The 17488-nt window shown below is 43.7% G+C and overlaps 3 protein-coding genes across 3 annotated transcripts; all 3 read right to left on the reverse strand.

Moving 5' to 3' along the window:
- Positions 1–5891: 5891 nt before the first annotated feature.
- On the reverse strand, positions 5892–7501 carry LOC127348301 (uncharacterized). Its single transcript, XM_051374371.2, has one exon. The coding sequence runs from the start codon at positions 7411–7413 to the stop codon at positions 6082–6084; it is 1332 nt and encodes a 443-aa protein (XP_051230331.1). The 5' UTR covers positions 7414–7501; the 3' UTR covers positions 5892–6081.
- Positions 7502–10411: 2910 nt separating this feature from the next.
- Positions 10412–10884, reverse strand: LOC127292122 (zinc finger protein ZAT7-like). The gene has a single exon (XM_051321475.2). It carries the CDS (start codon positions 10882–10884, stop codon positions 10459–10461), a length of 426 nt encoding a protein of 141 aa, XP_051177435.1. The 3' UTR covers positions 10412–10458.
- A 4730-nt stretch (positions 10885–15614) lies between these two features.
- On the reverse strand, positions 15615–16149 carry LOC127292121 (zinc finger protein ZAT7). The gene has a single exon (XM_051321474.2). The coding sequence runs from the start codon at positions 16056–16058 to the stop codon at positions 15615–15617; it is 444 nt and encodes a 147-aa protein (XP_051177434.2). The 5' UTR covers positions 16059–16149.
- Positions 16150–17488: the final 1339 nt, after the last annotated feature.

Consider the following 17488-nt stretch of genomic DNA (forward strand, 5'->3'; position numbering starts at 1 on the left):
TTGTTCAAATTATGACATTACTCCATGTATGATGGATAAGTTATTATAAATCTTAAATGGTGAAACACACATACATAACACTCGACGCTAAAAATGCCATAAGGCAAATGATTTGAATTCCACTTATTTGTGGAACCGCAATTTAGGTCATGTTAGAAAGGATCGCATGAAGGAACTCCATGCAAATGGATTTTTGGAGTCATTCGATTTGTTGAATCGTTTGGCACTTGCAAAATCTTTTCTAAAAGGTAATGACTGAAATACCGTTCATAGGCCGAAGAGTTGAACGGGCAACTAACTTAGTGAAAACATACATAATGATATATGTGGTTCACTGGGCATAGTTGTGTGCGGAAGATTCTTCTACTTCATGAAAACTTTCAAACAATGAATTGAGTATATATGTGGATATATTCAATAAGGAAAAGTTTGAAACATTTGAATAGGATTCAAATAAATTTCAGCATGAAGTGGAAATCATCGTAATAGAAATCAAATATCTATGATTGGATCATGGTGGAAATATTTGAATTACGAGTTTTAGCGAACATCTAAGAGAGTTATGAAATTGTTCTACAACTTACGTTTCTTGGAGTATCATAGTGATGATGAAGTATCCAAGAGATATATCCAAACTTTGTTGGATCAATGATGAGATAAAATATTGATGCCATTATATTTTTGTGGATTATGCTTTAGTGACTACCGCTTTTACACTGAATAGAGCATCATCATGATCCGTTGAAATGACACCATACAAGTTATGGCATGGGTATAAACCCTAATAGTCAACCAAAATCGGATGAATGTCTTTGTTGGTTATCCCAGAGATTTAATTGGGAATTCTTCCCACGAGACAAAGACAAAAGTGTTTGTCAATGTTTCTTATTTCCGAAAAATTGTTTCGAGTGAAGTATTTGAGTGGGAGGACAATATAATTTGATAAGGTTTATGAACCCGAGCATAATGATCGTAGTAGCGCAGCATCGGAATTGGTTTCGGAAGCGGCCACGACGATCATGGCTCTCATGACTACAAAATGTTTTAGCCATGGAGATCGAAGTACATATTGAACCTTGTAGGTATGGTTTACTTTGTGATCAAATAAATGATTTGTGGACAAAGGATTGATTTTGATCAATGATAAACCAACTACAAAACAAAGAAGTTATGATGGGCCCTGACTCCGTTAAAATGGCCATACGCCATGAAATCCAAAATAGATGAATACTTTTTGAAAGAAAATAGATCTATAAAATTGATGGACTTGGATGAAATATCCTTGAAGAAGCTTAACTTGTCGAAAAGTTGTTTACGACAAAGTTCAAAGAGTTGACTACGACAAGATTAGATCTTCCGTAGCAATGCTTAAAGTCTATATGGATTATTCTAGTAATCACTACATATTTCCTTTATGAGATATGTTAGTAGGATGGCAAAATACATTACTTATCAGAAGTGTGTATTAAAAGGTGTATACAAGATACAACCAAGAGTTTTGCTGATCCGTGGAATACTAGATAGGTATACAAACTTCAATTTGATGAAGTAAGTATAGCGGAGTTTGAATCTTCACTAGATGAAATAGTCAAAGAGTTTTTGATTTCATCAGAAACAATGAAGAGGCTTGCATTTGCAAGAAATTAAGTGGGAGCGCTAAGACACATTTATAATACTTTATGTAGGTGACATATAGTTGGTTATAAATGATGTAATTATATACTTGATTAAAAAGGTTTCATTGAGAATTAACTTCAATGAAAGGATATGGACTGAAACAAATTTAGTGTCAAGATCTATGAAGATAGATTGAAACACATAAATAAGTTTAAGTCAAAGTACATATGATGGATATTGAAGAAGTTCAATATAGAAATATTAAGAAAATGTTCTTGTCATGTGAAGGTTTAACAAGACTTGAGTGTATCTGACACTCAATGAGTAAAAACACATGAGTGATTATAGATCACGAATAATATGTACACAATCAGATATCATGTGCTATAAAGTGTTATGAGCATATACCAGAATGATTCATATGATGATCATTGGACGACAGTAAGAATATCCTTGAGTACTTTAGAAGAACTAAGGATATACATATATATTTTTTTATGAAGAAATGACAAACAAATCGCTGTAAGGTGTTACACCGATATTTGTGTTGTCACATATCAAAATAGAATTTCAATCTCAAATTAAACTAAGTGTTGTTTAAAAGGTAGCACAATGAGCTAGAAGTTGTCTATGCTAGATTTAGAAGAGTTCTAAATATTGTGACGGATTCTACAAAAGAAGGCAGTAGTATGTCATTATTTTGACAATGACAAAGGATGTTAAGTCAAGAGGTTCTTTGAGAACTTGGTGTAGTTCCGAGAATCAGAACTTTGAAGCTATATTGTGTGTGACAATATTAGTGACATATTTCAGACAGCGGAATTAAGGTTCCACCAGAAGATCAAACATATTTAATGCCAGCTCATTTGGAAATGAGTGATGCGTTGAGACGCAAATGAATTACAAAATACATACATTTCTGAGCGTGTCAGATCCGATGACTAAAAACCTCTCCCGTGAGCAATACATGATAAAGCACCAGAAGGCCAAGGTGTTATATCTTTACAAATGTAAACTAGATTATTGACTCTAGTGCAAGTGGGAGACTGAAGGAGATATGCCCTAGAGGCAATAATAAAGTGGTTATTATTTATATCTTTATGTTTATGATAAATGTTTATATATCATGCTAGAATTGTATTAACCGAAACATTAGTACATGTGTGATATGTAGACAAACAAGAAGTCCCTAGTATGCCTCTTAAACTAGCTTGTTGATTAATGGATGATTAGTTTCATAATCATGAACATTGGATGTTATTAATAACAAGGTTATGTCATTGTGTGAATGATATAATGGATACACCTAATTAAGCGTAGCATAAGATCTCGTCATTAAGTTATTTGCTATAAGCTTTCGATACATAGTTACCTAGTCCTTATGACCATGAGATCATGTAAATCACTTATACCGGAAAGGTACTTTGATTACACCAAACACCACTGCGTAAATGGGTGGCTATAAAGGTGGGATTAAGTATCCGGAAAGTATGAGTTGAGGCATATGGATCAACAAAGTGGGATTTGTCCATCCCGATGACGGATAGATATACTGGGCCCTCTCGGTGGAATGTCGTCTAATGTCTTGCAAGTATATGAAAGAGTTCATAAGAGACCACATACCACGGTACGAGTAAAGAGTACTTGTCAGGAGACGAGGTTGAACAAGGTATAGAGTGATACCGAAGATCAAACCTCGGACAAGTAAAATATCGTGAGACAAAGGGAATTGGTAATGTATGTGAATGGTTCATTCGATCACTAAAGTCATCGTTGAATATGTGGGAGCCATTATGGATCTCCAGATCCCGCTATTGGTTATTGGTCGGAGTAAGTACTCAACCATGTCCGCATAGTTCTCGAACCGTAGGGTGACACACTTAAAGTTGGATGTTGAAATGGTAGTTCTTGAATATGGAATGGAGTTGGAATATTTGTTCGGATTCCCGGATGAGATCCCGGACATCACGAGGAGTTCCGGAATGGTCCGGAGAATAAGATTCATATATAGGATGTCATTTTATGTGAATTAAAATGTCGCGGAAGGTTCTATGGAAGGTTCTAGAAGGTTCTAGAAAAGTCCGGAAGAAACCACCAAGGAAGGTGGAGTCCACAAGGGACTCCACCTCCATGGCCGGCCAGCCCTAGTGGGGGTGGAGTCCCAAGTGGACTCCACCATAGGGGGCCGGCCAACCCCCACATGGGAGGTGGGAATCCCACCTTTGGGTGGGAGTCCTAGTTGGGCTAGGTTTGCCCCCTCCTATGGAAGGTTTTGGTTTCGGGTCTTATTCGAAGACTTGGACACCAACACTTGGGATCCACCTATATAATGAGGGGCCAAGGGAGGGGGCCGGCCACCCCAAAAGACCATAGCTTGGCCGCCCCCCTTGAGTGGCCGGCCACCCCCTCCCAAACCCTAGCTTTGCTCCTCCACTTCATATTTCCCGCGTAGCTTAGCGAAGCTCCGCCGGACTTCTACACCGCCACCGACACCACGCCGTCGTGCTGTCGGATTCAAGAGGAGCTACTACTTCCGCTGCCCGCTGGAACGGGGAGGTGGACGTCGTCTTCATCAACAACCGAACGTGTGACCGAGTACGGAGGTGCTGCCCGTTCGTGGCGCCGGAACCGATCGTGATCAAGATCTTCTACGCGCTTTTGCAAGCGGCAAGTGATCGTCTACCGCAGCAACAAGAGCCTCATCTTGTAGGCTTTGGAATCTCTTCAAGGGTGAGACTCGATACCCCCTCGTTGCTACCGTCTTCTAGATTGCATCTTGGCTTGGATTGCGTGTTCGCGGTAGGAAAATTTTTGTTTTCTATGCAACGTTATCCTACAGTTACCTCGCGACACACACACAAAACCAGAAAGCCTAAGAACTACGCTTCGGTCTTCTGATCATAATGTGTTCGGCGAGGGTACCGTGCATCTTGCAAACCTATCAATGACAAACTTTGTGCACGGTTAGAATTGTTCGAGTGTTGTTATCAAACACACAAAACACGGGATATGGATCTTGCTCTTACAATAGCTTGATATATATTTTTCTATACATTTGTATTTTTTTCATATCTTTTACATAGTTAACTCTAGTACTGATCTTATAACAAAGAGTGTATTTTGGTGACACTGCATAAAAAATTGATTGGTTGATTAGGGCCAATAAAGTCTCTTGTACCCCTCTCAATCAGTAAGACCCATATTATTTTTACTTAACTAGTTTAGGACTAGCTAGCATGCATGTATTTGGTATGTTTATATTCTACTTCCAAGCATTTAATATAGGGGTTTCCCGTTACGAGCGGCTCATTTACGCTCTCTAGTACGACAACCTTGTCACAAGGATTGCAATCCACGTGTTGTGCCTCGAACCGTCGCTATTGTGATGTTTTGTTCTGCTGCAGAAAATACTTTTTTTTAGTTAAGAGTGTCTTATGCAGTGTAACCAAAATATCACATAGGTGACGCCATGACCATTGAAGGTTCTCAACAAAGGATGAGCATTTGCAAGAGAACCTTCTCCTGCATGGAGACAATGGCGTAACGAAGAAGCTATTTCTATAGAACTCCCGTTTTTACAGCTAGCAATTGAACTATATCGAAATACATATATATATATGGTGTATGAAATGCACAATCAAATAGAAATAAGTATTGCTAATGTATTTGCATACAATGTTGAATTAAGAGCTACTGGGTACAGCCGCATATATAAAACGTATGCGATACTTGTAGAAAGCATACGGCTGGTTGAAAAAAAAAATGTGCTAGTTGAGATAAATACACACGGTTGCCTAAAAAAAATCATCGTATGCGATTTTACAAGTGGCTTACGGTCGGGCGTGAGAGCGTTTGTGATATAGATCTAGGATAAAAAAATATTTGTGATGGCCCTTCATATCACAAACGAGAATTACGGAAACAAAATCGTGTGTAAATGGAGGCCCCATGACACACGGTTTAATTAACCTTATTCGTTGTGGAAGACCATCACTCGCCCTTGCATATTAACGATAACGTTTACTGTATGCAACCAGTTATTTTACCGGTATGCCGCATGTTCTGTACTAGTACATCTTTGACCCAGATTAACACATTCTACACAAATACAAGTTAGTAAGGCACAAACAAAGTAGAATACATTCTGTTCATAGCCGAGATGAATCTATCAATATTGATTTGATATTACATGCATATTTTCATATTTTGATATATATTCTTGATCGAACTTTGAAAATATCGATTTTTTTTACTAAGTTTATAACTGTCGCCTATTTAGAGAGCGGGGGAGTATCATTGTACGGGTAGCACCCAAACTAGTTATAGCACTACAAATCTTCTCAGAACAGCCACCATTGTTTACATCATCACGGAACGCATTGTGGAAGCTGCTCTTATTTGCCATATCATGATTAGGAGCTACGGCCATATCTATTGCGGACTAACGTGCACCTGCATGCATAACTATACATCACCTGAATTTGTATTCAGATACTTCGATAGGGTACATGTAACGTAGTCTGGTTTGCCATACATGCATCTTTCAGCAGAAAATGGCGTCAAACCTTCCAGAGTCTTCTTCCTCATGTCAAGGGTGAGCAACAAAGCATTTTTCGGATCCACTTTGGACAAGAGGTAGACAGCGTCGCTATCATCCATGCTCAGCGTTGGGAAGCCAGCTGATTGAAGGTTCTCTTCTAGAGCATTATTGGTGTCCACACCATCGGAAAGGAGGCCAGAATAATGGCTTGGGCTGTTGACAACACGGATGTCGTTAACATGAACCAAGCTGCCCCTGCGCCAACAGTTGGAATCAATTGGCCTGTTCCATGTGACGATCCTCCAGCCAAGGTACTCGTAGATGTCATCTTCATCGTCAACGGTCTGGCCCAACGGTAATTCCGAGTCGTAGAGAACCTCTGATTTCGAGACATCTGGTATCTCATAGATTATGCGTCTTCTGCAATACTCCATCTCGACAAACCTGATCAGGCCATCCGCGCAGACGACATCCCGAAACTGCTGCGGGTAGGAGATCTGTTTGTAAGCGTGATTAGCTGGGAGGAGTTTAGGCAGAGGGATAACACGGAAATCTGCAGGGTCCTCGTTGCTGAAGATGTCGTCGCATACGAGGATGCCGTTCCAAAGATCGACCCAGGCAATCGCTCCGCCGCCGAGCATGATCACCTTGGCAGGATCGATGGTAACCGGCTTGGGGCCGAGGACGGATGTTCCCCAGACTAGCAGCTTGTAGTTCCAGGTTCCTGATTCGGACCGGAAGAGGTTGAACTCGTATCTCCCAGGTTGGAATGTTAGGCCGAGAGCAACCACGACGAAGTGCTCGCCGTCGCTGGAGGGCACGCAGGCGACTGAAGCTAAGGCCGTTATCTTCGATAGACGGCAATCTGTGCCGGCCGGGAGCAGATCGAGCGACGGCAGGTGGCCCGGCCTGGCCCTGTAGATGAAGTAGTCGGTTCTGGTCTCGATGCCGCGCCTGAGGGAGAGGCTGAGGAGAGCGAGGTTCTTCTCCGAGTGGACGACGCGGGGCTCCGTGACGAAGTCCTCCTTCTTCAGGTCCGGGCAGTGGACGGTGAAGTAGGACACAGCCGGCGGCTCGGCGACAAAAAAGGAGACCGTGATTTGCTTTCCTGTGCTAGTGTAGGCTTCTGCTTTGGTCGTGTTGTGGGGGCAATAATCGGAGATGTAGCCCAACGTGTCGAGGAGGATCCAGGCGGGGCGGGCGGCATCGGTGGCCGGTAGGGCGGGAGGTTGGAAGGAGGCGGCGTAAACACCCATGGAGGTCGATCAATTGGTCGTCGGCGGCGGAGAGGGTTTGGGGATTAGGGTTCTCTCTCAACTTCGGCGGGTGGGGTCGAACTTGGACTACACAAAGTAATAGTACGAGTACTTAACGAACTGAACTGTGGCTGCTTCCGGAAATCTGGAGCACGATTCAACTGTGACTTCACACCGTAATATGGACGCGCTTGAGCTCGCGCGATGAGTCCGTCTGTCGCACGTTATCGAGTTGCTGGAACACACCGAAGCGCCCGGAATGTTCTGGGGTTCGTCGAGCGATATTTGGTCGACCCTTAGGGCCTGTTTGGTTCCTAGCCACACTTTGCCAAGCCAAAGTTTGGCAATTTGGCATGTGTTTGGTTCTTGCCACACTTTAGAGCTGCCACACTTTACTAATCATATGGCCCACTTGTCATAGAGTGAATTTTTTGCCAACTTTTGCCACACTTTTGTGGCTGCCACACTTGCCAAAGTTAGGCTTGGCAAACTGTGGCTGGAAACCAAACAGGCCCTTATTTTTCTACGTTGTAACTTTTTGCGTGCTAATCAGGTATATAAGACTAGTCACAATGCATAGTATCATATAGAAGTATCATGCGTATGATACTACTACATGTTACTATCTTCACAATGCATGATATCATATACTAGTATCATAGTCTCTATATATTAATTGTTTTGTAGAATCTCAATGCAAATATATGTACAAGATTTACTTGACACTAATTTTTCTAGTAGTATGTGCTATGATACAGTATCTACCTATGATACTAGTACCCTCTCTCTCATCCTTAATTGCACAGTCACATCAGCATTTTGCATGCATGAAATGCATGATACTACCTATGATACTCCCATTGTGGGTAGTCTAAAGTTAGCTAGGTGACCTAGCGTCATGTAATAGGGAGTGATGGTAACTAGCTTAGGACCGGTAGATCTCGGGCGTTGTGTAGGAATTCCACTTGTAATCTAAATATCACCCTGATCAGCCCCATTCGCATGCGCTCAAGTTTAGAGTTCATTTTCTATATGCTAATGTATAAATGATTGTACGAGCTGATTAACTAAGGCAGAAAACTAATACATATGCGCCTTACACATGACAAATCCATATATACTTCACATAGCTAGGGACACATGCATGATTTACAACTGTAAACGCACGTGTTAGGACGTACATGCCATTGATGGATCCAACAATCATATAGTTGCTAGGCTTCATCATACATGCCAGACCATACCAATGAGTCATTGCTCGCTTTGTCAAACAAAAGAAAATTGGAATTGCAATATTATTTAGTTAAAATTATATATTTTGAAGTGTTGTGGTTTTAGACATAGATTTAAGAAAACTTTGGACGTTAGATATTTGTTTTATTAGGAACCTATATGGGGTTCTTTAACATAAAGCTGAATTATTATAAGATGAAGAATGTGCTCGTGGATCCTATGATGTACCTAAATAACGCATGCTATCCTCCAACAAGACACACTATGCGGTGTTGATATACACATGGACATTCATATTTTACAAGAATGCAGAGTTGTGATGAGGATACTCTCTAAACCCTCACTACACAAATTTAGCTTATATATAGTTCTCTGCATTATAGCTCATTATATCTTAGATGTCATTCAAATCCCTTTCTCACCTTATTTGATGCTTTGAGATTTTTTAAATCTTCTACATCGATTAGACACTAAAATTTAGCTAGTGACTTATTATTCAGAAATCACATATGGATTAATAATATTTTTGTGTTCAAAATAGGCATCAAATCTAAATATAAAATTTCTAAAATAAACGCTAATACAGCTAGCGAGAGTCTGGACAATAGATGAAATTTATCAACTCGTATATGTTGGTAGAAAGATACTTTATCGACAAGAGAGAGGACGAGCTTCATTCTCCGAAAATTCACTGCAGCAGGAGAGATAGAAGGACAAAGGAGTAATGTCGGCCACAAAATGATAAAGGGGATAAGAGTGGGGGTTAGAGCTTAGTAACGATTCAGCCGAGAACCTAGTATACGGGCCAACTTAGTTGTTGAGCTAAGCAAATGAGGTGAGCCATCGTAGTGACCCGTCCTTGAAAAAATCGACAACTGGTTTTACCACGAGTGCGGTATTTTGGAGATCGAGCTACATGCAGCTCTTTATTTTCAAACACTTAAAATATATATATGAAAATTTCAAAAAAATCTAAATCAAAATTCTAGAGGTAGGCAATGACGTACACTACAATGGTGTAAAATCTCAATCCAAACTAGTTTGTATTCTAGGCTACACAAAATTGACAAATTTTATAGTCTTGCAATATATATACACTATTCACTATAAATTTGTCAGAATTTTTTATTTTTTGTGTAGCCTAGAATATTAAGTAGTTTTTATTGAGATTTTACACCATTATCGTATACATCATTAACTATCCGTAAAATTTTGATTCATATTTTTTGAAACTTTGAAACATAAATTTCAAGTGTTTGTAAATAAAAGGCTACATGTAGCTCGGCCTCCCACCCACTTCTTTCTTAGACACCTTCAGTCTACATGCGCCACGAATCTGGCCCGCCTTGGCAAGGGTTGCTATTTAATATATGTATTTTTGTACTATTTTGTCTATGTGTTGCTCTCTGGCCGGTAATTTAACATCCTATGTATTGGTGCGTATTCTTTCTATCATGACGAACATTAGGAATATTATAAAAGTGGTGCATAAATTATATTTGTTCGATTGTAGCACTCTGTCACGAGTAGACATGAGGATGACGATGCTGAACTCTGATCGAGTCAATTACTCAATTTTCGGGTTAGGAAAAGGGGAGTCAAATCCACCGGAAACAAAAGAAACGAATGAATCAATGTATACCATCTCCGAACGAATGAATGAACAAGTCCTGGTGCTATATGTACACAAAGGAACGAATGAACCAGCGATCAACGCCTACGAGGCTACGACTATAGGGTGTGGAGCAACTTAGAAAGGCCGGGTCAACCTGCAGGAACTCTGCACTAGATCAAGTTCTCCAATAAATCGAGCTAGACGAAGAGCTGGAGTAGAACGGGCGGCGCCTGCGCCAGGGCGCCGGCCTCCTCGCGGTGCCTGCGCATGTGCCCCCCGAGCGCCTGCCCCATCTCGAAGGTGAGGCCGCAGACATGGCACTGGTGTACCGCTGCCGGCTTCTGATCGTCTGAAGTGGTCTTCTTGGGCTCGAGGGAGTAGTGATCTCCGGCGAGGGCGAGCGCGAGTCCGTGGCGGCCGCGGAGATGGCTGGTCCGGTGCCCGCCGAGCGCCTGGAAGGTCGGGAAGGAGCGGCCGCACGTCTTGCACGCGAACTCGCCGGCGCCCTCACCGTTTCTGGCCGCGGCACGCGTCAGCTTCTTCTTGCGGTCGGCCACGGCGCCAAGAGAGAGGGAAAGGGAAAGAGGCGCCTGATCTCTGTTGTGGTTCATCGATGAAACCATGGGCGCGCGCCTGATCTCTGTAGTACGTGCGAGTGAAACGATGATGAGATTGATTCAGCAGAAATCGGAGATGGTGGCAGTTTGATGTGGCTGGGTGTGTGCATGGCCGGCCTTTTATAGTAGCCAGGCGAGTAGCAGCCATCAGGTGGTCTCACGTGTAGACCACGTCGGAGTTGACGTCGTCGAGGGCTCCAGGCCGAGGCAAAGCGTCGCGATCGGGTGTTTGAAAAGGGCAGCAGAAACTTCTCTTCTGTTTACTTGCTAGCCAGGGAGATCCTGTACTGGGATACGCGCTTCAGCTGGTGGAGGGAAGGGCCCACGAAATGGGACGGAAGCTCACGGTGTTAAGTTAAACAAACCAACGGTTGTAGTGTGGCCCAAACGGTGGTCGTTGTCGTTTGCTCGTATGATACTACGGAGTGCAGGTGAAATATTTTGTTTGAGGTTGACGCGTCGGTCAGACCGCAGTCTTGCGCCCGAAGAACAAGACTATACAGACGATTCAACATTTCCGTTTTTGGACTTGGCTCCTGTTCGGGAAGGTAAAAATGACTCCGTGTTTTTACATGGAGATGGCCAGGGGCACGCGCTCGTCAACCGTCCATGGATTTATGGTAGAGATTACAAGCACGCGTGTAAGTATGCTGACTAAAATACTACCAATACTACTCGTTACGGCAGTGTTTCATACACCGATACACGGATAGTAAATTTCGATCGAGGAACCGCCACACATTGGTGTAGTCATTGCATATCTGCATGTACTTTGCTAAAAACAGATCTTCTCCAAGAGCAAGCGCCTCTCTACATGCCAAAACTTCTAACGAAAAATGTAGTGCACGGAAGTTCGCTTGAGAGTTGGTGGGAAGGGTGATGAGTCGGGTTAACATGTTTTTTTCAAGTGGTTGGGACGGTACACTCCATCAGGTCGTCGTGAGGATTGTTGTTAACTTCAGGTAAAGGTTTCCATATAGCATTCAATAAAAAGATAGTAACTATTAACAATGAAAAAAGCCTTAGCAACATGCGGCCAAATTTACTAGTTTTGAAGATCTTGTTGTGGAGTTTTTAAAAGTGATAGCGGATCGTAATCTTGACACATGGTTTGAATGTTATGACCTTTTTAAAAAAAAAAATTGTGATGAATGCATGCCATGTGATGTGAATTGCTCTCTTTTCTGGTGTAATATTTAACTCTCAGACCTGTTTAGGAGCATAATCTTTTTTTTCCTTTTCAGTTGTACGGACCACGTGACAACACACCACTCTAGCGGACGGCGCTGACTAGACGCGTCCATCGAAGTTTATTTTCGTATGCAAATGTAGGGCCCGGTTATTGTACAAAGTCAAGTCTACGGTTATGTAAAGTTAGGTTATGTTTAAGGTTAGAAACACAATGTGCTTTCTAGGGTAAAACCTTAGTCTCGAGTTTTCATGGGGATGTCCAAAAGCATCCATGCTTGATTGCCATTAAATTATTGGAGCTTTTGTTGAGCGTGGTGTTGATTTATTTTTTTCGTAGCATTTGCCTCTTTCGGATATTTGCATATCTGAACCGGTTCAGCTTCTACTTATCGTGTTGGTCGCCATCAAATATGTCACAAAATTATATCGCTATGTTGTGACAAGTTAAGAGACATCAAATCAGATGTGTAAATTTTTTATTTTGGATGGAGTGAAATAAATATAATTTGTACTAAACTATTATATTTAAGTAAATATTTTGTAGCTTGCCACAAGTCTTAAAATTAATATTATTTATTAATTCATATTATTTACCACATAACAATGTTCTTAAGTATTAGTTATAGTATTCTTTGTTACATATAGAGTTGTAATTATTAGAGTTGAAAATACACTCGCATTTTGCTACACTTAAAATATAATTTGTAACATAGTTTCTTCCGAGAGTTTTGTTTTTGAGAATTACATAAAACACATAGTGTATACATATTTTTTTGGTAGAGATATCTCAAGCCATTTGCCTAGCAAATATCTTAATAATATTTTCTGTGTATTATTAGGTGAGGGAGTGTCAACAGAAACTTGTAGTGTATAATTGGAACTAATCTCATTGTTGGTTATCCATTTTATTATGTTCAAATGTCGCTTGCCAGTTACAAATGGGTTAAACAATAAGTATATATTCGCGGCCTCATCATGTTGGAGCCAAGACATCCGTCTCGTTGTTGCCTGGCATATTTTTTTGCATGTAGTTTAAGACAAACTTTGACCATTAGTTTGGTCAATAAAATCTATACCGTTAGATTCATATTCAAATAAGTTTCCCAATGATATAATTTTGTGACATATTTTCCATATTTTATTGACCAAAATAATGGTCAAAATTTATCTTAAACTACGTGCGTGCATGTTAAACCGATCCAGAGGAAGTAACTACCCTAATATGTTTATTTAACACATCGTGTTCTCACTGACCCCAGAGGAAATCCGCACAAAGAGTCTTGGGAAAACAATACTCTTATCTCCGCGTCTTTCTATCGACATGACTAAGAAGTGTATTGTTCAATTTTCCTTCGTGTCTAAGCTACCATTATAAACCAGTGTCACTAAAATAGTTGTATGGGATTTCCATGTAGTATGCTCTTATTATGTAATAATACATACCATCTGTGGTCATTTCTACTTAAACTTACTTGTGCGGTCCACGCATTCTGTAGTGTGAATCACGAGGAGAAACGGGCGATTGGTACTTAACCGGTAAATCATGGCGTTGCTAGAAAAATCGCTTTACCGTACTATGCCTATATAGGTTTTTTTTTTTTTGTAGTGTGCCTATGTGTTGCTCTCCCGACCCCAACCCTCTCCTCTCCCGACCCCCACCTCAATCCTAACCGCCGCCGCCGATAGCACCGCCGGGGCAAAGACCCACGGGGCGTGGCGGCGGCGGGGGTCCTTCCTCGTCGACGTGGCTGACGGCGGACGGGATCTCCTCCTCGACGCAAACAGCGGATCGGCCGGCACATGTGATGGGCGGCGGCGGCTCTGCGCTGCGGACCCCTCTCCCGTAGGCTCTCCCCCGCAGCACACCGGCAGGGGCTGGTGGTGGGCGGCGGCCAGGCCCATGGCCTGCGCCATCCCACCCCCCCCCCCTGCCCGCCTCTCGCCGGTGATTGGAGGCGATCTCGGGCTTCTTCCGCGACACGAGGTCGCCCGGGGTAGCAGCCTTGGGTACGACGGTGGAGGTGGCCCTCTTCTTCGCCGGAGAGGGTCGACCTGCGGTTGGTGGGGGTGGATCTATCGATCTATCACCTTGTTCCGGTGGCGTGTTGGAGGAGCATGGAAGCCGGCGACGGTGTCGCCGGTGGAGGGTTGGAGTGGCCAGCCCGGGATGGTCGCCGACGTGGGGGTCCGGCCTGAATAAAGGCGGCGGTCCTAGGGCCTCGCTTGCGTGAAGAGGAAGACCTACCGGAGGCCTGGACTCGTGATCTGGCCGGTGTGTTGAGTTCCGGAAGGCTCCGCCGGCGAATGTAATAGTGCTTTTTGCCTGGAGTTTGCTGGATCGATGTATTCGGTCGTGCGCACCCATGATTTTATTCCGACCGACTGGTTCTGGAGGGAGCGGCGCGAAGCTCTTTTTCTGTGTTGACATCAAGTAACTATGGATGCATGATGAAAGTCGGAAGAAGAGAATTTCATGAAGGCCGGAGAGGAGGACTAGCTAAGGGAGGTTCAAGTCTCCGCGCTGTTAAGAGACTTGCTTGGTGTTTCGGGCTTCACAGCAGAGGTATGAAAGTGGGGACGACAACACAGGTGAAGTTCAGAGTTCTACCTTTCAGGGTGAAAACCCAAGGTCTGGCCTTAACTGGTTGTGCCTGGCATTGACCTTGTTGGAGGCATTGTTTTGAGAGTGGTGACTATCTTCAGGGTGAAAACCTAAGATCTATGATCGGGCGACGACGGTGTTAGAGCATTGTTCCCTTCTTGTAGACGTCGTTTTTGGAGAGTCGGTATTTCAGGTGTTGTCTTGGCGGTGGATGTATTGCTGTTGTTAGGTCCGAGATGATGCAGCGGGACTTTTGTTTCTTAGTTTTCTTTTCTTTTTTGGTTGTGTGATCTTTAGGGTGGTGCGTTGTTGCAGAGGTTGGATGTAATTTGTATCTTTTTGATATTAATATATTCTCTTTATCGAAAAACTCTCCCGGCAACTAAACATTCTGTATACGGGTGCACATTCTTTCTGTTGTGATGAGCTCCAGAATATTATAAAAGTGGTGTTTAAAATTATATTTGTTCTATTGTGGCTCCCTCGCGCTATGTTTGAGGTGTAATTTCCCATATATTTGTACTACAGATTTGATCGAGTAGCATGACTCATGAGGATGACGATGCGGGACTCTGATCGAGTCAATCAGTACTCAAATTTCTATAAAACTCTAGCCATTTCTATGACTTTCTCTCGTCTAATATAATACACATGGAAGGCTCTTGAAAAAAAAAGTAAATCAATTTTCCGGCTCGGAAAAGGGGAGTCAAATCCATCGGAACAAGAACCGAATGAATCAATGTGTATAATGTCCGTAACGAATGAATGAACAAGTCCTAGTGATATATGTACACAAAGGAACGAATGAACCAACGATCAACACCTACGACTACGGTCTACTGGCGGTGTGCAGCTACTTAGAAACAAATCGCGCACAAGGGTCAACCTCACGAACTCTGCAGTCTGCACTAGATCAAGCACCAATAAATCGAGCTAGTTATATCTAGACGAAGAGCTGGAGCAGAACCGGCGGCGCCTGTGCCACGACGCCGACGCCGGCCTCCTCGCGGTGCCTGCGCATGTGGCCGCCGAGCGCCTGCCCCATCTCGAAGGTGAGGCCGCAGACGTGGCACTGGTGCACTGCCGCCGGCTTCTGATCGTCTGAAGAAGTGGTCTTCTTTGGCTTGAGGGAGTAGTGGTCTCCGGCGAGGGCGAGCGCGAGGCCGTGGCGGCCGCGGAGGTGGCTGGTCCGGTGACCGCCTAGCGCCTGGAACGTCGGGAAGGAGCGGCCGCACGTCTTGCACGTGAATTCTCCGCCGGCAGCGCCCTCTGCACCTCCTGCCGCGCCGGCGCGCCTCAGCTTCTTCTTGCGCTCGGCCACGGCGCCGAGGGAGAGGGAAAGGGAAAGAGGCGCCTGATCTCTGTAGTGGTTCATCGAGGAAACCATGGGCGCGCGCCTGATCTCTGTAGCACGTACGAGTGAAACGGTGAACGAGAAGATGAGCTTGATTGAGGAGAAATCAAAGATGGTGGCACTTTGATGTGGCATGGTGTGTGCATGCCCGGCCTTTTATAGTCGGCAGGCGAGTAGCAGCCATCTCAGGTGGTCTCACGTGTAGACCACGTCGGTGTTGACGTCGTCGAGGGCTGGAGGTACGTCGAGGCAACGCGTCCCGATTGTCGGTTTGAACAGGGCGATCGAGCAGAACCTTCTTCTCATCTTGGGTTTACTTGCTCGACATCGACAGGGACTGGAACACGCGCTTCAGCTGGTGGATATGGAAGGGCCCACGAAATGGGACGGAAGCTCACGGTGTTAAGCAAGCAAACCAACGTTGTCGTTTGCTCGTATGATAGTACTAGTACAGGTGAAATGTTTGCTTGACGTTGACGCGTCGGTCAGACCGCAGTCTTGCGCCCGAAGAATGAGACTACTCACACGGTTCAACATTTCCCTTTTTGGACTTGGCCCCTGTACGTTCTGAAAGGTGAAAATGGCTTTTCGTGTTTTCACCTGGATGCATCGCGCTGAATCTTCTTCGTAATGCCTAGAGATCACGTGCTCGTCAACGTCGCCTGATTTATATGGGTAGCTAGAGATCACGAACACGCGTGTATGCCTTTCACCAAAATACCACTACTCGTTAGGGCAATGTTTCATACACGGGTAGTAAATTTCGTGGAACCGCCACAAACTGTCAACTGGGGCAGTCATTGCACATTTGCACGTGTTTTGTGTATATGACTAGTACTACTTCAAAAAGAACATGAACCGAGGGACTCTAGGGTTTTTTGTTTGATACTCCAGAGTTATTTCTCGCATCCAGGGAGAACAAAACCGCTCGTTTGGTTACCCATGATGTTAACAATTTCTGCAGCGCACGCTTCATAAAGTAGCTCAGTTCATGTACGAGGAGGCACACTTTTTAGGCCGTCGCTAGCAAGCCAACCTATTCCCACGCTCGGTGGGAAAATTTTGCGCCAACCTCATGCAAGGGAGGGATGGTGGGAGCTCGCACCCATCCGGAAATAAATCCCGTAGGAAGAATTCAGGAACCCGACGCCGAATGACGCCGCCTATTTACACCACCCCGCCTCACCGCTAAATCAACGCGGCACCATTTTTTTCCCTTTCGAGCTCTCCGTCAAGGGCAGCTTCTTCATCAACGATCAGGTAAGCGATGCCATCTTTTTGGAAGGTGGAGCTCTGCTGACGCAGGTCATCTTTCGTCGCCTTCCAGACATGCCGTCTTCCTCAAATGACCGCCAGTTCATTGTGAGTATCATAGAAACCTACCAGGGGTAGCTTAGATCGGTTAGTTCCCGGCTGCTAGTTATTGCAATGGTTGTCGCCGTCTTTCCTATGCTTCAACTATC

Source organism: Lolium perenne, chromosome 4, assembly GCF_019359855.2.
Source record: "Lolium perenne isolate Kyuss_39 chromosome 4, Kyuss_2.0, whole genome shotgun sequence".
Lineage (NCBI taxonomy): Eukaryota > Viridiplantae > Streptophyta > Magnoliopsida > Poales > Poaceae > Lolium > Lolium perenne.